General features: G+C 39.6%; 2 protein-coding genes across 2 annotated transcripts in view; both read right to left on the bottom strand.

The window, feature by feature from the left end:
• Positions 1-17,851, bottom strand: part of llgl1 (LLGL scribble cell polarity complex component 1) — a 38,889-nt gene extending 21,038 nt beyond the window's left edge. The window contains exons 1-2 of the mRNA XM_053492351.1: positions 17,689-17,851; positions 15,875-15,972 (exon numbers count right to left, since the gene is read on the bottom strand). Coding sequence (XP_053348326.1) covers positions 15,875-15,972; positions 17,689-17,769 — 179 coding nt within the window. The 5' untranslated portion in view covers positions 17,770-17,851. The remainder of the gene's footprint in view (positions 1-15,874; positions 15,973-17,688) is intronic.
• A 1,861-nt stretch (positions 17,852-19,712) lies between these two features.
• The window catches only part of myo15aa (myosin XVAa), a 33,136-nt gene continuing 26,196 nt past the window's right edge, over positions 19,713-26,652 (bottom strand). Inside the window, exons 48-64 of the mRNA XM_053491373.1 lie at positions 26,144-26,218; positions 25,725-25,930; positions 24,863-25,005; positions 24,688-24,760; positions 24,522-24,594; positions 24,010-24,083; positions 23,831-23,913; positions 22,841-22,971; positions 22,654-22,748; positions 22,485-22,562; positions 22,300-22,396; positions 22,056-22,216; positions 21,822-21,955; positions 21,475-21,608; positions 20,508-20,641; positions 20,228-20,368; positions 19,713-20,121 (exon numbers count right to left, since the gene is read on the bottom strand). Of these exons, the coding sequence (XP_053347348.1) occupies positions 20,020-20,121; positions 20,228-20,368; positions 20,508-20,641; positions 21,475-21,608; positions 21,822-21,955; positions 22,056-22,216; positions 22,300-22,396; positions 22,485-22,562; positions 22,654-22,748; positions 22,841-22,971; positions 23,831-23,913; positions 24,010-24,083; positions 24,522-24,594; positions 24,688-24,760; positions 24,863-25,005; positions 25,725-25,930; positions 26,144-26,218 (1,934 nt within the window). The 3' untranslated portion in view covers positions 19,713-20,019. The remainder of the gene's footprint in view (positions 20,122-20,227; positions 20,369-20,507; positions 20,642-21,474; positions 21,609-21,821; positions 21,956-22,055; positions 22,217-22,299; positions 22,397-22,484; positions 22,563-22,653; positions 22,749-22,840; positions 22,972-23,830; positions 23,914-24,009; positions 24,084-24,521; positions 24,595-24,687; positions 24,761-24,862; positions 25,006-25,724; positions 25,931-26,143; positions 26,219-26,652) is intronic.

The following is a 26,652-nucleotide window of genomic DNA, read 5'->3' as shown; positions in this document are numbered from 1 at the left end:
TGACGAGATCTCCAACCAGAATCAGGACACCAGAGTCAGACAGGTCCAGAGGATCTGAATCACTGGCATCTCAGGAGAGAAATGTGTAGCTCGACAGAGAGAGGAGAAGGAGAGATGGCAATTCGGTATAGTCGAATTGTATAGTCGAAATATATAAAGGTGAATGTATATTTAGTGCCGAGTAGGGACTCAAGCAGGAGTAACTATAACATCATAATTAAAAAGGAGGAGTCAGAAGGACACACCGACATCCGAGGGGGAACTGAGATGTAAAGCAAACAATCACTTTACCATCAACAAACCTGAGTGATCAATGAGAGTGGGGAAGACAGCATCTAAACATACCAGTTCACCATAATACTCTACCAGTTCACCATACGTCCACACACTACGTCCCCAGATCTGCCCCTTTACCCAAGACAAATCTATTTATAAAAATGCTTGATTAAATAAATAGTTTTTTAGCCTGGACTTAAACACTGAGACTGTGTCTGAGTCCCGAACTTCGGAGGTTTGTAAGAAAAAAAAAAAAGTAGAGTGGAGACAGATGCAGGCATGGTATCCGCTGGCAGGACAGAAAGCTGAGTACAATGAGACACTGGGGTCTGAACAGCTGACATGACCACGTCTCTGGACAGAGGGCCCTCACTTAAGCTACACCCACTCTGCGCTTCCTGCTGCTGCCATGGCTGCATGGCTGTTGTCACTTGGGGACTCAGGCATGCATCCGTGTCCTTTAGAGTGTGGGGGTTCCTCAGAGTCAAAGGTGGTAGTGCTGCTTTTGTGCAAACGTTATAAAGGGTTTGAAGAGCAAACATTACTCTTTTACCTCCCAAGGCCACGCAGATAAACATTTTCGGCAGCCCCATAAAACAGGAAGAAGGGATTTATTTTTGGGTTACTGACTCACTCTATTCACAAGACAACTCGCAGGAAATTAAAGAGGTTTAAATGATATAAGTATAGGAGAATGGTGTATTCCTCCCAGTAGAGATTCACAATAAGGACCAGGATGCTGAGAAAAATCAAACAAAGCCAAAATTAAATCTCTATCCAAGCGAGCGTTCGTTCATACTGTATTCAGCTGCTGTTTGTTTGAGATGGAGCAACGCCAGCGTACATCCTCTGCAGTCGTGCGCAGGCTTCTGGTGACAACAGTAAAACACAACACTGCTAAACTTCCCTTTCCCCTCTGTTATTTATCATCATGTCATTCGTCTGATGGAGAAGTTGAAAGCCGGAGTGGGAGAGGCTGAGGATGTGTGGAACGTGAGGAGGATGTGCTGGGAGCAGACATGTGGAGGGAGGGAAGGGGGTGGGGGGGTATGAAACGCAGCGCAGTAAACTGGGCCTCAGTGCTGGAATGTGCTGGGTGTGTGGGGATTAAAACACATGAGCATGAGGAGGCGGAGGAGGGGGGAGGGGTCAGGAGCAGCTGGATGAAGTTTTTTAGAAGCAGGACTGATTATTCTACACCTCATTAATCATTAACAGAAAGCCCTTAGCTTTTTCGAAGACATTCATTCCACATTGTCCCCAAAATGTCCCCCAGGATCCGACAATTCAATTATCTTTTAAAATTAATCTTCAAAAAATTTCACCTAGCAGATCCAACAAGATGAAGATGAAGTCATCTTAAGGAAAAAAAATTAAAAAAAATGGAACGGGGCATATGGATTAAGCGACTTCCTGTCTGAATACATCTGACTACTTTCTGACCTGATGGAGGAGAAACATTCCGGCACAAACTGAAACCCAGGAGCGAGTCCAGCAAGACGCGTCTGTCAAGCAAGCAGTCTCCACTCCCCATGCTGGACGGCTGCACTTTATTTCTATGACTCTACTGACTCATCCCTATGCTGAACTGGACTTCATGTTAATTTAAAGAATTTCTGTTATATTGTACTGTACTTTCAGTTGCATAACACACATGATGTTATATCATCTCTATCTGTTATCACCCAAATGAGGATGGGTTCCCTGTTGAGTCTGGTTCCTCTCAAGGTTTCTTCCTATTACCATCTCAGGGAGTTTTTCTTTGCCACCCTTGGCTTGCTCATCAGAGACATTTCATTCATTCATATTATTATCTAGACACATTTTTCTCACACATACATAATTTATTATTATTATCGTTTTTTATTAAATCTTTTTTTAATTATTATTATTATTATTATTATTATTATTATTTATTTTAATGAATTTTTTTCATTTTTGTGAAGCTGCTTTGAGACAATGACCATTGTTAAAAGTGCTATATGAATAAAATTGAAAAATTGAAATTTCCCCATGAGGACCACCGCAACGAAGACCCTCAACTCACACCTGACATCAGCGCTGGCTTTCATCAGGAGCCACAAGATGAGACACAGATGTTCGACTCCAACAGACAAAAGAGATAATGTGTAAAAGGATCAGACTGTTAGGTGTCCCTTTGATAAATCATTGCACTACATCTATAAAACAAACTGAATCCAGGCTCTTGGGTAGAGCAAGTTCAGAATAGTGACGCACAATTAATCAAACAAAAATCGGAATCACAATGTGAAAAAGTAGATCGGATAAAGATGAAGTTTTGTCTTAAAACCACTCCAGCGTGTTAAAATTCACTTTCACCGCGTTCCAAATTATTACGCAAATGATATCTTTCTGATTTTCATAATTAATCAATGCAAATGACAGTCAGTATAATTTAAGTCATCAACCATGAGGGTATAATTAAAATTTTATTGAACTAACCTCCTTATGATAATATTCATTTAAAAAATAAACAGAAAAAAAAAAAAAAACTGTTCCAAATTATTATGCACAACAGAGTTAAAACATTTTATAGGCTGTAAAGAACTGAAAATGGGCTTTTGTTGAATTTGCAGCATTAGGAGGTCAAATTTACTGAAATCAAAGCTATTTAAATCAAAAACATCCTAACAGGGCATGTTACATCTTAACATAGGACCCCTTCTTTGATATCACCTTCCCAATTCTTGCATCCATTAAACTTGAGTGTTTGACAGTTTCTTCTTGAATTTCTTTGCAGGATGTCAGAATAGTCTCCCAGAGCTGCTGTTTTGATGTGAACTGCCTCCTATCCTAGATCTTTTGCTTGAGGATTTTCCAAAAGGTTCTCAATGGGGTTGAGGTCAGGCGAGGATGGTGACCACACCATAAGTTTATCTTTTATGCCCATAGCAGCCAATGACACAGAGGTATTCTTTGCAGCATGAGATGGTGCATTGTCATGCATGAAGATGATTTTGCTACGGAAGGCATAGTTCTTCTTTCAAAGAGTCAAAAACTCTATATACTTTGCCGAGGTCATTTTCACACCTTCAGGGACCCTAAAGGGGCCTACCAGCTCTCTCCCCTTATGATTCCGGCCCAAAACATGACTCCGCCACCAAATTGTTGACGTTGCAGCCTTGTTAAACATGGTGGCCATCCACTAACCATCCACTATTCCATCCACGGTTGCACGACACTCATTAGTAAACAAAACTAGTCTTCATATATGTCTAGGCCCACTGCAACCGTTTCTGCTTGTGAGCAGTGGTTAAGCGTGGCCGAATAGTGGGTTTGTGCACAACTGCAAGCCCCTGAAGGATCCCACACCTTGAGGTTCACAGGACGCCAGAGGCATCAGCAGCTTCAAATACCTGTTTGCTGCTTTGTAATGGCATTTTAGCAGCTGCTTTCTTAATCCGATGAATTTTTCTGGCAGAAACCTTCCTCATTCTGCCTTTATCTGCACGAACCCGTCTGTGCTCTGAATCAGCCACAAATGTCTTCACAGTACAATGATCACGCTTAAGTTTTCTTGAAATATCCAATGTTTTCATACCTCGTCCAAGGCATTGCACTATTTGACGCTTTTCGGCAACAGAGAGATCCTTTTTCTTTCTCATATTGGTTGAAACCTGTGGCTCGCTTAATAATGTGGAACAACCTTCAGTACTTTTCCTTTAATTGGGCTTATCTGGCAAACTATTTATCACAGGTGTCTGAGATTCATTTCAATGATCCAAAGAGCTGAGACACAATAGCATTAATGAGTTTAAAAAAAAAAAAAAAAAAAAAAAAAAAAAACATTTAATGTTTGACACTTCAATTTGCATAATAATTTGGAACGCAGTGTATACCATTTCAGCGCTGTTATTTCAGCCAAAGTGAAAATATGAACTAATCCCAGTAAAAATATTCACTTTATCTTTTCTAATTAATATCTAGTGGTGCAGGTGTTTGTTTACATTGAGACAGTAGCGCATTAGTAGATTATTTTAAAGTAGATTATTAAATCTCACACAACTGTTCATAACATCACTTTTACTCAACATTTTGATTTTAGCACATAACACTGTGCTCTCAGTTCAGGTATTTTACACGCCCTCACCTAAGACTGCCATGTTCACTCAAGCAACCTGGGATATAGAAAAAAATAAACTTGTATTGATCTGTTCATACATCTTTGAAGGTTCAGGTTTCATAGTCTACTTGCCTTTTATTTATTTATTTTTTTTATTAAGCCATGCTGTGTCATGCTTTCGTTTCTGTTTAAGGATTTTGTCGTTTCTGCGTCTTCCACATACTCAGTCCATAACTTCACTTCTACTTAACATTTTGATTCGGTGCAGATTTAACTTCAGGCAAATACCGAAGGACTGCTGCCAAAGTTTCATTAAAATCTGTCCAGACAGTTGTGTGTGTGATGCTGTGACAACATCTGGCTGGACAGACAGACAGACAGACAAACTTCCCAGATGGGTTTCTGGTCGTCCAGTGCATGAAACAAAGATAGAGCTTCCAATAAGCGTTTAAGTTCAGACCAATGTACAGACAAAACTTCTTTTATTTATATAAAATTTGTAGACTTCACTTCCATGTACAAATGATGGACAATTAACAAGACGTTGCAGATTTTACATGTTATAAAACCTAAGTAGATATTTAATTTCATGTTTACCCTACACACAAACAAAATATACTCCCAGAAAAATGTACGAACAGTTAAATATTATAACGACCTGACTCAGGCTGCTCCCCATTTCCCGTGTAAAGCAGTACAGTATACTGGGCCCCCGGCAGCACACACTGCTACCCAAACACACAGGAGACGAACCAAAGGCCACAGTAGCCGTCGTCTCTCCACAGTCCCCCAACAACGCTGGGCGATTGCCCACTGAAGCGCTCACAGCAAACCTAGCAGAAGAGAATGCAATTTCACGGTCTGAATAGTGACTGACAGAGTGCTTTGTGTTCAAGCTCCACTTCAGTCATCCAGTGCTGCCACGTCTCTTTAATACGCCACAACCTCAGTAATTAGGCAGCGTACCAGGGTTACATAATTAATTAATTGAACAGAAAAACTACGGTCATGACTGAAATATGATCGAACATGACCGAGTGATGATGAGCTCGTCGAAATTTGCATTTAATTTCTGGTGGCTCTTAAGACTCTCATTACTTTAAGTCGCAGAACTTCAACTGATACCGTGGTCACTTTAAAGCAATACCATAATATACTGTAAAATTGCTCTTGTGTTTGCTCACTGGATGTCTTTATTAGAGTAAAACCAACGACTATGTGAACACGCATGAGCGGCCAAAAACACCACCACACACACAAGTAAAATTATTCACCATTCGATGGAACGAGATCTGAAGAAGAAGAAATGAGAAAGTACTGAAAAGAACAAACACATAAGTACCAGCGCGTCAGTTTTAATAACATTATGGAGAAAGTCCCGGGTTTCGCATAATCATGTCCAGCATCAATGAATGTTTACACGAAATGATTTTAATATCAATTGTAACTAACCAAAAACAGAGCGTTTATATTTATAGATATGTTTCTCCACAACATTCGTCGTTTTAGCAGATGAATTTTTAAATGCCATGCACTATATAGGATTTACTAAACAATACAATGGTATACAGTATACTGGGTCGAGAGGATTAAACAAGTCTTGTATATACTGTAAATAGGCTTAAACTTTTAAAACAGCCTTGTCTAAAAATGCACCAATGATGGTATCGAGTCAGGTTACTGCTAGGAAAAACTCCATCATACTGTACGATCACAACATCCAACAACGGATAATTTTCAGGATAGATTTAATTAATTCCTAAATTAGAGGAAATAGCATTGGAGTCTCTCCAGTGAATAAAGTGGGCGTGTCTCTTAACTTTGTAGGGCCAAATACTGGAGATGCCCTGTAGTTAGGAAATTCTGCATGTTTTAGTTTGAGACATACAGATATTCACAAACTAATTTTCTGCCAAATCTGGAGTCAGTGACCAAGAGAGAGTCTTGTTTGGTTTTATATGAAATTGCTCGATAAACACAAATGTTAATTTAATACTGGAAAAAAAAAATCTGCAAAAACAGTTATCGTTGGAAAACGTTATTGTTGATATGATAAGAAGTTAAATAATTCCAGACAAAAATAATAGCTGTCCCAAAAGTCTTCATGCAAAAGGGAGGAAAAAATAAATAAATAAAAAATTCACACTCGTTTACACGGAAACCTGAACCTGCACATTCAGTGTGTACCTGATGTGGAGCATTACCAGACACGCTTTGAGGGACCTCCGAGACCGATGTAAACGTGTGAAGTAGTTTAACTATGGGACCTTCAAGAATGTCTGACACGCACACACAAAAAAAAAAGAAGAAAAAAAAAAAAAGGAAAAACATCTTGAAATCATTCTTGTGGCTGAATCAGGAAGCCGTCTCATTCAGAACACATTCTAAGCACAATTCCATCCATAACAGCAGATGTGTTAACACCAGTTCATCATGAGCGAGAGAGACAACTCCGAGTGTGTTTACCAAGAGATGCCAATCATGTAGAGGATGTTTCAGAACTAGAGTTACATTCTGCAAAAACAATCCATTCCCCTTACAGCAGAAAACGGTCGGGACGCCCCGGACACGGACCTGTAACTTGTAACATTTTAGAGTCTTTTATTGGACAAAGTTAAATGGTTAAATCGCCCCCAAACCCCAGCGTCCCCACCGCTCCACCTCCCAATACTGAACTTTGCTTCAGAAACAGTCAGCAGTTTCGGCTTAAGGGAGAACAAACAAAAAGCTAGTATCAGTTACCCAGAGCATGGACTGGCAAAGTGTCCATCCCACACAACCCAGTTACACATCTAGGGTTCAGATCTTCAGTTTTTGATCATTTTTAGGCTTAACCTACAGTAAACACGATGGCCAGCTTCTTTCATGAAGAAAATTCCTCAAGCTATATTTCCATTTATTGCAATTCAGTCACACAAGGCTGAAAGATCTGGCACTGATGAGCATTAAAGCAAATTCAATGAGACTGTCTCACTGTGCTGGTGCTCCTCAGGTTTCCAAAGACCAACAGAGTGCATTTTAAAAACCTGAAGTGTCCTCAAAGGCTGATAAGTAGACTACAGGAGGGGAAAGGGGACGGGTTTTAAGCCCTCTCTGTGTGTCCAGGACGCCTCCATCAGAATACTAATGCGTAATGACTGATGCTTCCACTGGGAATGTGTGTGGGGGGAAAAAAAACGGCAAAGTAAGAGGGGGAAAATCTAATATATGTATAAGAGAGAGAGCGTGAGGAGGACGGCAAATATGCAAGAGGGGTCAAAGTTCCCTGAAACTGAAGAAACACAGCATAGCTGGGACAACGGATATAAAACGAGGCAATAACCGGGTGAGGGAAAAAGACGAGCTGGGATGTAATGAGAACATCTACTGGGCTGTTTCCTCAGCTGCATTCAATCAGACGTGAACACAGCACAACGTGAGAACAGTGTTGCCCCTGAAACACGAGACTCGACTTGACCCGCTCCTTCAAGAAACGCCTCGCTGAACCGAACGAGAAAATCTTCTCAGTCCAGAGAATAGTTTGCAAACGTGTGCACCCGCAGCCTTTCACAGATGGAACCCTACGAGACGCCGCGTTGCTCGGCCGTAGTGTTGGAGGGCGGGGAATACAAAAGGGACTCCCTGAAGTGCACTGAAAAATGGGAAGGCATTTTCCCTGCATTCCGTCGTGTTGCTCACAGCTGCGTCGGGACGATTCCTCATGCAGCTTAGCGACGTCTCATGAGAAACTCATGCAACTAACACAAGTCTGTCTAACTGACATCCTGAAAGCACAACTTGGACTGCAAACAAGCAAAAACAAGCTAAGATGCAAAAAGTAGCACCAAAAAAAGTCATCCCAAATAATCTTATGTTATTAAATTCTTTTTCTTGACATTTTCACAAACTAGCAATCTTTTGAAGAGTACGCAATACACACCAGGGAGAAAGGTTCGGACTCCTCTTTACTACTTAACCTCAAGATAGAAAAAATAAACTTGTACAGTCCATCCTCGTGATGACGTGCTGAATAAAAGTCAATAAATTAAATATGAATATACACAGTGTTCCATATTAACTATAGCTGACAACTGGCTGCGCATGTAACATATTTAACGTTTAGTCCAACAAGCACTTAGATATTAAAGTATATATACATTAAATCAATGGCAATTTCATGTTTATAGCTGCCTTTAGCTTTGTAAAAGAGTGTTGTGGTTACATTACAGCAGCCGTTCCATCAGCATCCTCTGCTTTTGGAAAGAATAAAAAAAATAAAATTAAAAATAAATGTAAAAAATAATAATATAAAAAATGCAGTTCTGTTCCGCGTAAGCTGCGAGCTCTAAAGGATTAATGACTTGTTTTAAACATTAATAAAACATCTGCTTTGTTCAATAAGAGCATGTTTCCATTTATTCGATGTAATTATGTGGCGCGTGTGCCATCATTCATTCATTGTGAAAACTGTTTGGCTGTAGTGACTCATGACTTCACGGCAACGGTCACTGCTGCAAGGGAAAGTTACATTGCTTCCTAAATGTCTGGCAACCTGCACACACACACACCTCATTCATTCAGTATGGACAATTTGGAAACCGCCATCATCCTCCAGACTGGGGGAGGAAACCAGAGCAACGGAAGGAATCCCACCAAGCACGGGAAGAACAAGCACACTGCACACACACGGACCAAATCTGACCCTAGACTGCTGACGCTAGAGGTGCCAGGCGACACTGCGAACCATTAGGTCACCTTACTTTTGAAGTCATGCCAATGTATATCTGACCAATAGGGATGGGAATCACCAGAGACCGCCTGATACGGCGACATCATCATGATACCGATTCAAAGTGCTGATTCAATTAGTACTGCGATTCTGTTCCTGATTTGATATACTTTTAAAAGATGTTCAAATTCAAAAACAACTTTGGCCACTCATTTGTTTAGCCACCTGTAGGATTATAGAGGAACTGCAACATTTTACCACCCTTAACCAAGCGTATCTGAAATATAAAGATTGACCTAGACTGTACAGTATGTGCTTCTCAATTTAATATTTTTTTTACGTGTGTAAGAATGTATGTTAAAATGAACAATAACATAAAAAGTAAAAAAAAAAGCAAATACAGTGTGTTGTGTATAGACACTGAAATAACTGAACACAGACCAGGCTGATCCTGTGTACACGCCCATCTATGGCAGATGCTAATGAATATTAATGAGTACAAAAACATAAGCGCAACAATCATGTAACAAGGTGTCAAAACAAACGAGGTATCAAACATCTCATTTCGCGAGATGTTTTGAAGAAAATTATAATGAGGACTCGGGTCACATGATCGCAGCACCATGGTAAGGAGGTCGGGCCTAATTAGCATACTAAAAATACAGCCTGCACAAAACTCTCACTCACTCATCTTCTATACCGCTTTTTGTTGTTAATGTGTTTATAGTCTAAATCAATCTTTAAAAACAGTGCTGATGCAAAAATAAGAGTCATTTTAACTGTCAGACGAACCATGTTAAAATCTCTATAGATTGTTTAGCCAGGATTATCCTTAGTGATTTTAGTTTCTCACAATGAGCACTTTTATTCTTACGGTTTTATTCCCTCTTGCTGATGGAGCACCATGACTTTTCAGCTGTATAGAGTCACTACAAGTCCAAAAACCTAATAATTAAAGCAAAACACCTCCTTGAGGTCTCACCAAGTCCTTGTGGAGCAAATCTAAATATACAAGATATGAGGAGTCAGGCAGACATCCTGGAGACTGAGACAGAAACGTCCAAATACACTACTACTCAGAAAAACAGAGTGTGTGTGTGTTTGTGCGTTTTAAACACAGAGTTCCACAGTTCTCAGGAAACAGTTACGGAGGAGCAAAAAAATCACATCAAATTAAACCGACAACCCAAAATCAGATGGAGACAGACCCTGTGGCTAAGAGACGACTTTTTTCGTTTTTGGCACCGTCATAATCCAAGGCAGACAAAGCAGCGCTCCGACAGTTAAACGGCAGAAAGGGGCGGAGCGAGACACAGAACTGGGGAGCAGCAGTGCATCCCAATTATCCGAGTTCTCGAGCGGTGGCCTTGGAAACGGTTTCAAAAGGCGCCTTGAGCGAGGCCAGGCCTGGGGCAAAGCCTCAGAAGAATCTCCTCTTACTGCAGAGGGTGAACTCTGGGCAAGTCAGCATACATTCTTTACGGGTGAACCCGGCTCCTCCAACAACCCCTCTGTTCCAGACATCTCATTACGTTCCATTCTCCCTCACACACACACACACACACACATACACACACAGTGTTACAGAACAGTCCCTTATCCTGTGCCTCAATGTGCGGTTGGAGCAAAAGCATGTTTATGAAGAGCAAAGATCGTATTCCGTAGTGTTTGCACAAATCCAAACCGAGCAACAAGGACACAAACATCTCGTTTAGATGTTGGTCTACAGGGAGCGAGCAGCTCATTCTTCATACACGGATTAATGACTTACTGATTACATGTCTTTAAACATGCTGGTTATTATGAGCACTTAATTGCGTCTCAATTGCTGAAAAACTGTGAGCGTGTGTTTATCTGTTCCAATATCGTCCACATTTTGCTTGGGAAAGGAAAGCTCACAGTATTTAAACCATCAGGTTAGATTTTAGATTTTTAGCAATTCACAAGCCTACATTAGGAATAACCATTTCTAGTAAAGTGGAGAAACAGCCACAACATTAACACCACTGCAAGGTAAACTGATTAACAGACTCTTTCATTTTTTTAAATGAATACTGCCTATGATCGTACTGATGTCTTACCATCACTGCTTTCTGTATACGAGGCTACGAGTCTTGTCGATCCGGCCTCACATCTCCCCGGGTCCCCATCCCACCAAGCATCCATGGAATGCGCCGGACAAAACGAGCCAGAGACCCCACCTCCAAAAGATCCACCGGTAACATACCGGTCCCAGACACATAGTGCACCCCAAGAGGTCTTGAGGAGTCACTCCCCCAGGGGTCAGAGCTGTCCCGGGGTCACAAGGGGGACTTGCACTATACTGGGCATAATGATTTGCATTGTAACATTTTGGCTAATCTGAGTATTTTCTACTTGCGCCTTCAGGCTTCAATAACGATTCGATCTGTGCCCCAGTACGCTGTATTGTTCTAGAGTACACCTTGTCCATTGGCACCGGTCCCGATCCAGGAAGAAAGGTGTTCTCACTGAACAAAATAAACCAGACTTTAGGGTGAAGTGTAATCGGAAACAAGCCCAGGGCGCCAACATCAAGCCTTCCGTACCATCAGTGGGCGTTTCCCATTTCTTTTATTGCACTTTTTTTTTCCTACTTCATTAGCTTCTCAATCCACATACTATTCAATCCAACCCAATACTTTATTTGTATAGCACTTTTAACAAAGCAGCTTTACAGAATCAAAAGAAAATTCTGGAAATGTTTCATAAATGTGAACGTGTATAACTCAATGATCAGACTCTCTCTAATGAACAAGCCGAGGACGACGGCGACAGCGGCGAGGAAAAACTCCCGGAGACGGCAACAGTAAGAAACCTCGAGAGGAACCGGACTTAACTGGGAACCCATCAGGACGGGGGACAGAGAAAGGACACACAGTCATGAGGAATCCAGCACAATTAGACACCGTTACTTTAAAGTTTTTTTACTAAAGTAAACGAATCCATTCAGGACTTGTTGTCTGGTTAATTATTACCTGCAGAACAGATCAGCAAACACACAAAAAAAAAACCTCAGTGTATAAAACTCTACTGCACATGTAGCGTCCAACACATTTACTTTCATCCAAACTGTTTTGTACTCATCACTTTTCTTTATTATTAATTATTTTAGCATTCACATGGTACTTGCAGTTCTTATTATCTTAGTCTCTTATTATCTGTGCTGCTCATCGTTTCAGTACATCTGATTTTTCCGAGGAACGCAACCAGAGTAACGCTAATCAGTTTATCGTGTGCGGTGAAAGAACCCAGCTAGTCCGTTTGGAACGATCGCAAACATTAAATCTGGTAAATGTAGCAGATCATCTTGGATTTGTTAAGCGATGACACTCTGCAGAACCTACGCAAATATCGAGCCTCGTTATGAATCTTTCAGTGAAGCTGCGCAGAATGTTTTCATAAGACACACCGGATTAAAAATTTCCTCCAGATTTACAAACGACTTGCTTTGTGCGTGCGTGTGTGCATGTGTGTGTGGAGGTCTGTGTCGATCACCGGGCAAGTACAACACGCTTTCATGACGTGCATTTGCATGTAGCGATGCCCACAAAACTCCTTAAAAAGGTTAAAGGGAGAGAGTGTTAAATGAACCCTCACGCAGGATAAGGCAGGAGGAAAGACTTAAGGGGACGTTATTTTAACTCGCTCTTACAACCAATAAAACATTTATTAACAACAAGAGAGCACGAAATCTTCCACCAGCTGACGCACTTGTTTACAGACCGTCCCGCGCACCATTTAAATATACATTTATTTATAATTAAAGGCAGTAATATAAAATAACCGGTTTAATTTTCGATGGTGAACATCAGCATTCTGATGCATTTATGAGATGCCAAAGCTTTTCTATAAGTCGCTTACGGATAAGAATTTCTGCTAAATGCTAGAAATGTATACATAAAAATAATAATAATTTTAAAAAATCATAATCTCAAAAGTACATTCCACATAAAAAAAAAAATGCATGCAAATATGATATAAACTTGGCCCAATTTATGTTTCCATTTTCCTGCATATAAATTAACACACTCGATTTTTGCTTCCCACAGGATTCTCATGAAATACCAACATGCAGGTTCTGTATAAACCTGATTTTTTTTTTTTTATCAGTCCTGAATAAGATGTATAGTTCTTATCTAGTTCTGATTATGCCATCTCCATCCATCAGCAGCTGAAAACAATGTTGTTTATCTAAGGTTCGAGGTGATGGAAGGAATTTATGAGCTCCTGCTGTCTAACTGGTTCAAGACGGACGCCAGATAAGCTGCGCAGACCATCACTTTTTTATTTAAAATTATATATATATATATATATATATATAAAAAAAAAAAAAACATGAATCATGCTATCGTTCGATTATTAACGCAAGAAATGAACAACAGAACAATAATTTCTTAGAAGACAAACACCTTAGGGAGATAGACGCCTCTATAGTTAAGAGGTCAACGTCATAACATTCCACAGCTGGCACACTTTTCTTTCTGAAAGCTCGTCAGAAGCAGGATTCAGAAAGCCTCCGATGCTCAGAGCGGTGGAACAGAGTGACTTTTTAGAGACAATCTTTTATGGCTGACCAGATCACTCACATGAAGGAGAAAAATAAATTAATTGCAATCTGCTACAACATCACACGCTGCTTATACAGATGAAACGCTTTTGAAACTAAAATTACTTATTAGCTAAATTCAGAACAGCATCTTCTCCAATCAACCTCGCCTCTTTTCTCCCCGATTCTCAATCCGAAGCAGCACTTAGATGGTGTTTAGAACAGTCCGGTAATTGGATGACGCTGTCGGAGGCGAGCAGAGCTCAGACGATGAGTCAGGGCTTCAAAGTCGGCCCCTCGGCTCGGCCGTGCCGGATCGTACCAGCCTCCTTTAACCACTCCTCTGGGCGACTGAAAGATCTGCACTGTGTGCACGGTGCCCACACCACTAACGGCTTAGGGACATGTCCCAAGTCAGACACAAGGACACACATTCTGTATCTTCGCCTCATGTGCTCTAACTGAAATCAGGACGAATAGGGGAATAAACTTCTTTTAATAAGTCAGGATGTCTCCACGGTTCCTTCTCTGCCGTTTATCCCAATCGAACTTGCCAGATAAATCACAGACTGCTAAAGGAGTCTCAGCTCCTCGGTCTGATAGCAGTAATTACACCCTCCTAAACATTCCTCTACTCCAGACCACGGCCACGTCCAATATAATCAACACTAAAGAATTTAACACACAGTTTAAAAAAAAAAAAAAGAAGAAGGATAAAAAAAAGGCATTAACTGTGGGAACACTGCTAGCTGTTTTCAATGCTTTGGGCACAATATGAACCACTGTTTCAACACAAAACACAATGGAACCAGACGGATGGAGACATCAAGCTTTTTTACCCCCAAATCTTCAAAATATTAGAGGAAGAAAAAAAAAATGCTCCAAACGAGCTGAAAAATCTCAAAAGGTTTAGCGACATTGAAACTCTAAATGCACAAGGTACAAAGGAATTTAGGTGTATTTTGTGTTGCCGTCGTTGTATTTTCATTACAGCTGTAGGCACATCACAGGGGGACAAACAGCAAGTGACATTTAATAGGAGCCGTGAAATAGGGGATAATCATCAGATTTCACCGTTAGCTCATAAAAACAAAAGCACAAGAGCTTCTTTTTCCTTATTCGAGATATTTCAACATAATATTTAAAAAAATAACAATAATTAATCAAGCACACAAAATACAGCAAGACCCCAACATACAAACATTCAAGTTATGCAAACATGCATTCACACAGTCTCGCTCAGTCTTTTAACATGAATCGTTCAACCATCAGCCCGATTCTACAGAACAACATGGAACATGTACAGTATCCTAGTACCTAGAAAATGTTTGTTGGACTTACGAACAAATTGGACTTACAGAACTCATCCACATGTAGGGGACTTACTGTATTGAACTCAAAGTTCCAAGTAATGCAATGCATTCATAGCAAACGCTCAGCGCAACTACTCACCAACTAGCATGCGTGATGACGTTGGCAGTAGTAGCATCAAAGGTGAAGGTTTGGGAGCGTATGCTGTATGTGTGAGTGGAGTGTTTTACGTGAGATGAGAGGAAGCGAGAGAGCTGAGAGACTAAAGCACTGCTGCATCACACTTTTTTTTTTAGGTAGAAATTAAGTAAAAATAAGCCAATCTGTCAAATTCATTACAAAATAAATAAATAAATAAATAAATAAATTCAACCCCAGAGTGTGGCAGGGACAACAAGCTCGCCACCATCACCCAGAGTTCGAATCCCGGGTGGTGATGCAGCCTCTCACAGCCACGAGGCGTTTGGCATTCTAGCGCTTTCACATCAATCATGGCGATGACGGCCAATCGCGGACATCTGTGAGCTCTCACACACATAAGGAGCAGATAAAGTGCCGCCCTTTGAGTGTTACGCCACTTCCTACAAGCAATAGAGTACCCTGGTACAGGGTGGGAATTGGATATAACCATTTTATTCAATTAAGTTTATCAAAAAATAAAATCAATAAATAAATGGCAGAAATAACATGTTAACTAATCTGCAAGTTGATCATTAAAGGAGGATCTTTCGCTTTGAAACCTTTTTTTTTAAATAATTTTTTCACAAGGCCTTTTTACACATTGACAGAAAATTTGTTCTTTGACACATCACTCCATATTCATTAAAACCTTAATGAAGCTTTAAAAGGTAACTAAAACAATAAGGTACATTAACACCACACATATACAGACAATATAGTCGACATACGTCCAGTTTGAAAAGGATACACTTTTATGGCTCCTGATTTAGTTCCAATGGCCATTAGTTGCAGTTTGGGGTCATAGGCCAGAGCGCTCGGCTGATTGGGGAATCCATGTTCGACAGCCTGGATGAAACGGAGAGGAAACATACATTTTTCATTACATGCACATGACAGACTGAAACGCACTACTTCAGCATCCCGACATCTGCTGATACTCGGCTGTGCGGCACGACGAAATAAACTTAATGCAGATCAACTGCAGACTTTCTGGTTTAATGACTGATACTTATACTAAAATGTTGCGTAAGGACATATTTAACATATTCCAAATGGACGAATGATTTTCTATCATTATCGTCATGCAGTAATTGTAATAAAACAAATATGTAAAGTTAGAAAATCTGTTCTTGATAATTTGATCTTGGAATAATGATGTAGAACAGACGTGCACTTCCTAATCAAGCGCTAACAACTGAAATCAAATGACAGGGTGTGACATCAAAGGATCAACTCTCATCCAGCATCACTTGGTATATATATGATATGACTCAAAGTTTGACTTGTGATGAGAGTTTTGGCTTTGGGTCACTGCAAGAAAATCACAGCTATTTCTGGTGCATGTTACACCAGCATGATAGTGTATCTATGGTATTTTAAAAAAATTAAAAATAGTATATCTGATACGAGCTTGCCGTAACTGTGTGCCCAAGAAAATCCCAAATTGTAACCTAAATCTATGTGCTGTGAAAGTTTTTTTTTTTATTAGCTCAAATGGAGGTGTTCTCTTTTGTGCCATTTTATATAACATAAAAGGGGGAAAGATAATCAAAATTCCTTTTTTTTCTCTTTATATCATAGTTTGGCTGCAGTTCACATGGAGCACAAGCATTTGTGTTTACTTGTGACTTTCTCTGTGAAGGCGTGCTTGTGTGTGCGTTGCATTATTTAACCCAATTGTAATACTTGTGGTTCTCCCAGTTCTTCCCACAACTATGCCGCGTTTGTTTTGTTCACATCATGGAAATGGTCTTTAGCACTTTAATCTCTGCAGCTCTTTAAACAACTATTAGTTTCACTTGTGAATCATTTCAACTTGAACACATAGGAGTTAATGATACACATAAAAAAAATAAAAAAAATAATAAAACAAAACATTGTTTAAAAAATTTCAAAGTGTTCTTTATAGGTCATAGACCTCCAATGGGGCTAGAAATCAGACTGCGGTTTTAATAACAAGTCAGAGAAACTGTGTGGTCTGTGGTTCGAGTTAAACTCAAGTGGAAGAAATTTACACCCCCCCACTCTCTCTATTGTGTGCAGCTATAACATGACTTCAGCTTTTGGGCATTCAAAAGCCTGGACATGCAAATTAGGCTTTGATGTGCAAATGAGGCCCAAATCTTTTCCAGATAATAGTTTGGATTTTTTTTTTATCATCTTTTCCTTTACTTTCTTTTCTTTTTTTAGGCCAAGCTTTGTGCATGAATTAGTTGCAAGAAAAGTTGCATAGAAATCGTAAGCTTACATTTTTAACCGAAGAATGTTTTTTTAAAAATTCAATCACTATTGAATAATAAACAATAAATAACATGAAACAGAAAAGCTGTGCTGCATGAAGAGAAGCCCTTTGATCTTGTAGCCACTTTGTAACTGTTTTGTGTTCAAATGTAACAACTGTGAGAACGCCGGCGGTTCGATCATCTTGCATCAAGCGCAACATTCCCAGCAGATGAAGCAACAAAACAGCCCGCATCCGGTGTTTCCTGAAGGTTTTTACACCGCAAGCTGAACCCGCATGTTTGGAAACAGAAAATCCGTCCCGGTGTCTCACGGACTCACCTTATTGAACGCGAACAGCTCCTGCTTGACTTTCTCCCTCTGAGGGTCGTTGCCCTGCCGCCTGAACCGAAATTTCATCATCGTGCGTCCCGGTGCAGAGGCTCCAAACGCGCTCGAGACTGAATCAGGGTGACGCGGATCCCATGCGCGAGTGTCGCGCGACTCCTCCGCTGTGTGCACGCGCCGTTTGAGAGCAGGACGAGTTCACAGGAATCTCCGAGCGCTCAGCCAATCAGCGCTCGGGAAAAGCTGGCCCATCAGTCAGACCACGCCCACAACGCGCAGCCAAAATCAGGGCTGGATCAGTGAGAGCGGACCGGGATTGACCTTAATCAGTCCCAGGCCAATTAGTGACGTTTACGACAAAAAAATCTGAATCAATCACAGAATACACAATCATCACGCATAGAAAGCAGTATTTTTATATTCATATTTTTTACAGCATTTTTTCCTTCTCATTAATGCATCCTAAATTGTAAACAGTTGTTTTTTTTATTTCCTTTTTCCTTACTGCAAATCTTGTTGTTGTTGTTTACTTTTTGTATAACATGCCTTTGTTTAACAAACACTGTCAATTACATAAATACATTTAGCTGTACACAGTCTAAAACTAACACGTTCCACGATCTTGCGCTCGTCCTTTAGATTTGGGCAGATGATCGAACGATTCATGTTAACAGGAAAATGATGTCTGCCATCTTTTTCCACCTCGCTCCAATCTCTCAATTATTTTCACTTTTGTTTCTATCGTTATTGTTTAGCGTTCCTCAGCAGTACCTGCTTTTTCACCGCTGCCGGGATCCACGCTTCATGCATGTGACAAAGTACACCGTACATGTGATATAACTTCGAGTGAGTGAACTCGCGTGAACGCTTGTTCGTATCTTCAAAAGTTTGTAACTCGAATGTTTATTTGTAGGGGATTGTATTATTATTATTATGGTATGTATGATTATATACCATTAATCCTGTATACAGGGTCAAGGGGCCAGCAATCACCACATAAAAAAGCTAGCTTTAGTTTTGATTTGCTGGGTGATAAAATAGAAACTACAAAAAAATTGTTAGTGTTACTTAATTAAACCTTGTGTTTAAGTTGTTATAGTGTGCATTACTTACTCACTTAATTTCAGTTACCAATTTCTCCTGGTCAGGGTCATGGTTGATCCTGAAGCTTATCTCAGGAACACTAGAAATAAATTCTGTATGGATACGATAAATATCCAGCAGAGATTTGAATTCACTTTAGTTGTATTTATGTAATCATTCAAACAAGCTATAGAATATAAGAAATAAGTAATACATATAATAACTATAATTATAGTGAGTTTCAATACTAAACTAACAATTTTTGTTAAATAATTGTCAATCCTTAGAAGATCACCAGACCACATACTGCTGCTTTAATGAGGAAATAGGATCTTTCCTCTAAACCTGGTGGCAACATTTTTTTTTCAAAAAACATTTTCATTAGATATTAGATCAACCATGTTAGTAAACAATAAATAACACAACAGGACCTCTGGAAATGCATTTTTCTTGAATAATCAAATTTATAGACCAGTTCATAATTGAGTTTACTGTGAAACTGCAGTTTACAAGTTTGAAATTAAAGCATTATCATAAAGCAGTGTAAAAATATATTGTATGATCATGAATATTAACCTTAATATGCCATAATATGTTTTACAATTTCCTTTACAATAAAACACAGAAGCTCAGCTCCACTTGTCATTCACATAAATTAAAGGTGTTGGAGCTCTGCTCCTGTGAGGTCCTGCCTAATTTTTACCCTGACTTGTAAACATATCAAATACTCAAATGCTCTAATACACCTGTGGATTTTTTTTTGTTTCAGAAGTAGTATTCTTAAACAGCACACAAATATAATCATTATTCTATGTACATGTAAGCAAATAGTAAAGTGCAAATAATTTATAACATAATTCAGCAGTAGAAAAAATAGTATACTTAAAAAAAAAAAAAAAAAAAAAGACATTCATTTTCAAATACGCCAGACTTTACCCCCTAAAAAAATTAGATCACAGTCCTGGTGGTCATATGAAATGAATTCCGACATTTGTTGAGAGGTAGTCATGCTATTTAAAACCATGAAATCATGTTCAGCCACAATGTACACACAAAAATGTGCTAGTTCTGTTCTAAAGTGGAGGTTATCTCTTCCAAGTGTAATCCTTTAACAGGAAAAAGCTTTGTGGATTATTTGGTAAAATGTGGTTCAATCTGGTGAAAATCCAGTTGGATGCAATATGCTAAGATCTGAAGCATCGAGGCTTTGATGAGTGACAGTGAATAGTTTAACGAGCCACATTAAAGCAGTGTGATCTCGCTGGGAGGCAGAGTTAGTCTCTTCTCTCGCACGGACAGCATGTTGTCCATGTGCATGGCGATAACGCGGCACAGCTCCAGACTCTGCAAAGTCAAAGCATCTTTCAGTGCTCAGAAAACCGACTGAAAGTAACACAGATTAATTTCGCCGAAATTATATTGTGTAATCAAGCAACTACAACTCTCATACCTGGTCTACTTGTAGTTGTGTGATGCGCTGAGATGTAAGATCCCCCAGCATTATCTCTACATAAGGGTAACTGGAGCCAGCTACAGGCCTCTGTGTCCGCGTGGACTGCACCTCCTTCAGCGGGAACTTTACCATCAGCTCCTGGAGATCAGCAGCCATTTATATAAAGAAGATTTTTTTATAATAATAATAATAATAATAATAATATATAATAATAATATATAATAATATAATATTAGGTATATTTGTTTATAAATCAAAATCTTGTGCATTTACTTACATGAGTGTCTTTGTTCAGAAAGTTCAGTCCATTTTGATTGACAGCTAGTACGCAGGGGCAGTCGATGGAGCTGTTACTGCTGCTTTGTATATAAAAGAATGAGGAGCCAAACATGGGGAAAACACTTACAAGCCCTACAGAGACAAAGTAAAGAAATAAAAAAAGTTGCTATCAGTACAGTACAGTACAGTACATATACACTGCCCAAACTAAAAAATAAAAAAAAAAGTTGCACACTCTAAGATTTCATTCAATCATAATGAGCTTTGATTACAGAACACACTAAGGTGGCCAGATCATTTCACACGCTGAGTCCTGGAACATGTCCGTGCCATCAGGGAAGAAGAAAACCTCCATAGATGTGATACTCTGGTGATTCAGTACATTCAGGTGGTCAGCTGACTTCATTTTATTGCCCCATAACGTTACTGAGTCTAGACCTGAGTAACTGATCAACCCCAGATCATACCACTGTCTCCAGAGGCTTGTACAGTGGACACTATGGACTCATCAGGTCACATGACCTTTTTCCATCGCTCCAAAGTCCAGTCTTTATGCTTAACTGAAGCCTTTTTTTCTGATAATTCTCACTAACAAGTGGTTTTCTTATAGACCCACAGCTGATTAGTCCCAATCCCGTGAGTTCTCATGACATTGTGTGTGTATGGAAATGCTCTTAGTTTCACTATTAAACATTACTCTGGTTTTTACTGTTGATTATTTGATTTAAAGGATCTCTATGCGTGTTTTTTCTTTAACCATGTTTCTTGCACAACGTTGACGTTCAATGCTATCCTTCCAGGTTTTGATAATGTGTTCAAGGGTTCTTAACCCAGTTCCAGTAGTTTCAATTCTCTGTGATTTCTTGATTTGATGCAGCCCAGGAATTTGACTATTCTGAAATGGTTACTTTTATGTTGGGCAGGCAGTGTATATAATGAATAAGGTGCTTAGAAAAACCCCTCACCCAGGAATTGGGCTCTGGCCTGATGGGGGCTCAGGGCCTGGACTTGCTGCATGTTCTGAGTCACCATGTTCAGCCAGTGCTGGGAGGACTGTAGTACATATAGAGGGACAGGGATGCAGTCCTGGACATCACGGCTTTAGCAGCATGGAGAGACGAGAGATGTTATTGGAAAGATGAGGATTTCATAAAAATTACATTACAAATTACAAGCATGTAACGTTCACTAAGAACCACTTTGAGTTTGTGTTTTTCTGAACGTCTAGTTTTCCTTCTGTTTGTGTTGTCATTGTTGCGGTTTGTTTCAGGACACTGTAATGCGTCGTACAGATTAGTGAGTGTGGAATTACAGGCTGGGAAGAGAGAGGGTGTCCTTGGCGCGATGTTGCAGGGCAGCTAGTTTAGACACCTGCTGAAGCTGCTGTTCGCTCAGCCTGCCCTGCGGCACCACGTTCAGAAGAGCTTTTAAGTAATCTGGGGTAACCTGCAGAACAAATGAAGAAAAATATGAATAGGCAAAACATATTTTAAAAATGTCTTTACTGTTGCTGTGTTAAAAAGAAGGGGTGTGGTCTTGACATTACTTGATTATAATGCGTGGTGACTCCAAGCTCGTTATCAAATTTTAGGGGCTGATTCCAGATCACTCTTCTAAACCACAGGCTGTAGTTGCTGTCAATAGGCTCTGCTTCTGTAGTGACATCAAGGATGTACTCTCTTTTGCTCAAGGGCTGAACGTTCTGACCTGCAGATTGACAGGTTCAAGTTATCAATTAAATAACAAACATTCTCTTAACCCAAGTATATATTGTTCTAATGCATTCTCACCTCTGTTTGTGACGACAAATACAGCATATTCATCCATTCCCTCCAAGCTGTGTAGACCCATCTCATAGCACAGCTCCTCAATGGCATCCCAAACAACCTACATTTCACACTCCTTTTAGACCAAGCACATATATGTATGTATAATGTAACCTTGAAATAATGTGGGTAAAAAAAGAACATCTCACTGAGCAGGTCTTAATTTTCAGATGACGCTCGATTCCACCTGGGAGAAGGAATAGCTGGCGTTTTGAGCTCCTGCTGGCCTAGAGTGGTCAAGAACATGAAAAGCATGATAAGTAAGGATAGAAACAACACCACTGCTCAGGAATTATTTAAAAGGTTAAGATAACTCGCCATCATAGCCTTTAGTTCCATGGTGTTAGGGAATTTCGTGCGGCCACCGTATTGGAACGTCTTCCTTAAGTTTTGTTCGCAAGCCTTGGCAATGCCTGAAAAAAAAAATCAAGGACCTTCTAAAATTATGAAATTTTATAAGATCATCATGCTGTATTTTTAAACTCCGGCTGTAACAGAACTGTACCCTGGTATTGCACCCCTGGACCTGCACAGGCATCTTGGAGGTATTTCAGCAGGTAGGGCTTCAGTACTTCTGAACATCGGTAGTATGCTGTAAGAATGTACAGGATCCTCCAGCCTCTTTGACAGCTATCTCTAAGCAACACAGCGGAGAATTCTAATGTCAGTATTATTAGGCAAAACGCATTCATTTTATATTTATATATATACACACTGCCTGGTCAGAAAGGCCGCTGCTTCAGAAGGGTCGAATTACAGTATTGGCTTGCATTAAGGAAAGAAAATGACTGGAATTGGGTAGAGAAGTGTCCAACGCTTTTTTGGACCTGGTAGGACAGCTCTAAAGTGTCGACTTCTCGAAAGCAATGTGCTCAGGGAAAAAAAACAACAACAAAAAAAAAACATGAATGACCCTGATCTGAGATGACTTCACTTCAACAATCGGTAAAGTTGCATAAAAAAAAATCAGCAGAAATCAGAGCTACTGTATGTTTAATGGTGAAAGTAAGAGGATTTCTATATGAACACAATGTGAGGAGAACGCACTTGTTAGTGAGACTCATCAGAAAAAAGGCTTCAGTTTGGAGGGAGCATAGAGGCTGGACTTTGGAGCGATGGAAAAAGGTAATTTTATGCCACACTATTCCAGAGTGATGGGCGTGTCAGGGTAAGAAGGAAAGGACATGAAGCGATGCTCCCATCATGCATAGTGTCCACTGTACAAGCCTCTGGAGTTGTGATCTGGAGTTGATCAGTTACTCAGGTCTAGACTCTCAGCTGACCACCTGAATGTACTGAATGACATCTACAGTATGGAGCGTTTCTTCCCTGATGGCACGTGACATATTCCAGGACTCAAATGACTTTGGGACACATCACATTGTGACATTTAATCAAATTTCACTGTGGCAAAATTAAATATTAAAGCATGCAACTTTTCTTGGCGAGGCAGTGTTTTTGGTTTTTTTTTAAATGGAGAAAAGTGAGATGATACGTTTTGGAGCTGATGTTTCCGGTGATCTGCTTAAGGACCTGGCAGTACGCTTCATCTCTCAGTAAACCATATTCACCAGTAAGCTGCAACAGAAATGGAATTTATCCTAAATAAGATGTTGTGTCTCTTTATTTAGTTAAAGGGTTATTAAAAATATTCTAACAGGATTACTTGAGTACCCTTAGTATGGTGCAGATGATGTCCTGTTCACTTTGCCCTTTGATTGGGTGGTCTCCCATGAACTTCATTATAGCTGGAAAAGCACAGTTACAGTTAGCTGGCTAATTAGGTTTCTGCTTTAGCTTGTTGATTTTTTGTTAAATTATGAACTGTATATGGTTAAAATGACAATAAAAGCTTACTTGAATTTAAGCTACTTGAACTTGAAAGACATGTATTTATGTGATCCAAATACTCGTTCACTGACGTATAAACATCTAATAATTATAGTGTTATTTATCTTTTCATTACAGTTCAGAACACGGATAATACTGTGAACGATCACATGCTCATAGTTTGTCTAAATACACAAGCAGTGAAATACAAATGTCAGACCCAAGTCAAATAAACAACTTTTACAGTGATTACGAAACTTCTATTCCATCTGATTTATTGATGACAGAAGTGTAATTTATAAATTCATGTAATTTCATTGTGACAACATTTAAGCCTATTAAAGTCACTCACTTACCCAAGAAAATGTCTGCAGCAACCTTGTTCATGTTTCCATCAGTAAACTCAATCAAGGACTCTTGGATTGGAAACTGTTTAGCACATCAAAAACAACAATTATTACTTAAAAAAAAGTTAAGGAAGCATTTCTATATATTACACCAGCCATTATGATTGTACTGTACCTTGGAAAATTTCACTATGTCTGATAATTCCTTGGTTTCCTTCCCCTTCTTAGACCTTTGCCTTTGTGAATCACTGTGAAAGTAACACAAGATTGTTCAGTTTTTTTTCACCAGTCACGACAGCCTACCATACCATTTCGAACATACAGTATGTTCCAATGTTAAAGGAAAACACCTGGTCTTCCTATGGGCCTCTCTGAAATATTTCTTGGCAAACTCCACCATGTTGTATTGGCTGTCCTGCAGGATCCTCTCATCAATCTCCATGGTGCTGAAGTCTGTATGGGCCTCGGTATAATCACCGCCTGGTGAAGCCACCTAGAGGAGAGAGAGGGAGCATGTTATTCTTTTTATAGGATGAGGATAAAAGCAAAGACACTGATACAAACCAGTATTTTACAGAATAACAGTATTGTTTCATACAATATTTAATAACTTCAAAGTTTAACATGTATGGTCCTGCTAACATACTGCAACACTTTTATATTTACATTTATTTGATTTCTAAGAACTATGATGTCTGTACCGAAACTCATGCAAAACCGGGTATAACGTTTTTACTAACTAACATACAGTAGGTCAGTCGAATTACACATGTTGGTAGAGAAGCTCTTCATCTATACAAAGGTACTACTCAACATTGTCTCCATCACAACCGATGCATTTGCACCACTGTTGACCCAGCTCTCGAATCCTCTCTGAAATTTCTCTTGGTCTCAGTTGATGGTCTCCCACTGCGCTACAGAATGTATACGGAGACGACACCACCATTGGGACACAGTGGGAGACAATCAACTGCGACAAAGAGAGTTAGGTTCCGTGATAGAGACTTTTTGTGACTAGTACCTCCTTTATATAAAGAAAGACTCTACCAACACATAAAACATGAAGGATTCATGTCAGATAATAAAAAAAAATATTTACTTTGGGTACAGCTTTTAGTATATATTCATGAAATGTTGAGCAGTGAGAAGATTTTCTTTATACTGACTAATGAATGCTGAAAAGAAGTCTTCATGTCAGCAAAACAAACATACTTCGATGGAACGGTCGAGCTCATGAGCTGCAGCAGTGGAACCTACAGCTACGGCCACGGCGGCCGAGGCTGCCACATGACCTTGCTTGTTCTTGGGTTCGTCTTTCTTGTCGACAGGGAGGTTGATAAAATCTGGAGCAGCCACTGGCTGGACGAACTCCACAGGGAAAACCCCTGCACGACCATGGACCGCTCCAAACTTCCAGCCTTCAGGAAGCCAGAAGATAACAATATGTATTACAATACTCAATAATTAACTACTGGGAAATTACATTTAGAAATACATTAGGACTCATTAAAAGGAAAAAGAAAATATATGTCATAATCTATGTCAGAGTTGTCTACAATGAAAGAGATAGAACGATGACAAAGAAACCAAAGCTGAACATCACTCCATGCAGACGGAGTACACTGACCCACCAAAGTCAGATGTGTCTTTTTTTATCTCCTCAAGAAGCATGACCTTCTTTTTGACAATGCAACCATAGCAGTGGCCTACAGAACAGTCACAGGGATTAGAGGTCCAGACAAATAAACATTTACAAACTATGTTTTCCATATGAACATGCTGACTGCCAAATAAGATATCTCAATTTTTCAAAAAGTGTTGCAAGCTGTTAGAAAAGATTTTGTGCACTGTTTACTTGGGTCACAAGGAATTTGCAAAACGCTATAATTCCACATGTCACATTGTTGGTAGAATGTATAAATAAATTGTGTTTGTGGCAATGTAAATGTAGTATCTATAATAATTTCTTAAGTGTTAATAAAAAAAAATATTGCAAACTCATGCTCTCATTGTGTTTTTGTAATATTTGGTTGTGGAGCAACTTAGTAGAGCAGGGGTAGCTCAGTGGTTAAGCTAAGATTAAGGTATTAGTTAAGGTTTATGGACTAGTGATCGGAATTTCAAACCCAGGTTCAAACCC

This window comes from Clarias gariepinus, chromosome 3 (genome assembly GCF_024256425.1).
Source record: "Clarias gariepinus isolate MV-2021 ecotype Netherlands chromosome 3, CGAR_prim_01v2, whole genome shotgun sequence".
Classification (NCBI taxonomy): domain Eukaryota; kingdom Metazoa; phylum Chordata; class Actinopteri; order Siluriformes; family Clariidae; genus Clarias; species Clarias gariepinus.
Note: the sequence above shows the minus strand (reverse complement) of the source record. Positions and strands in the feature narration are given on the sequence as shown.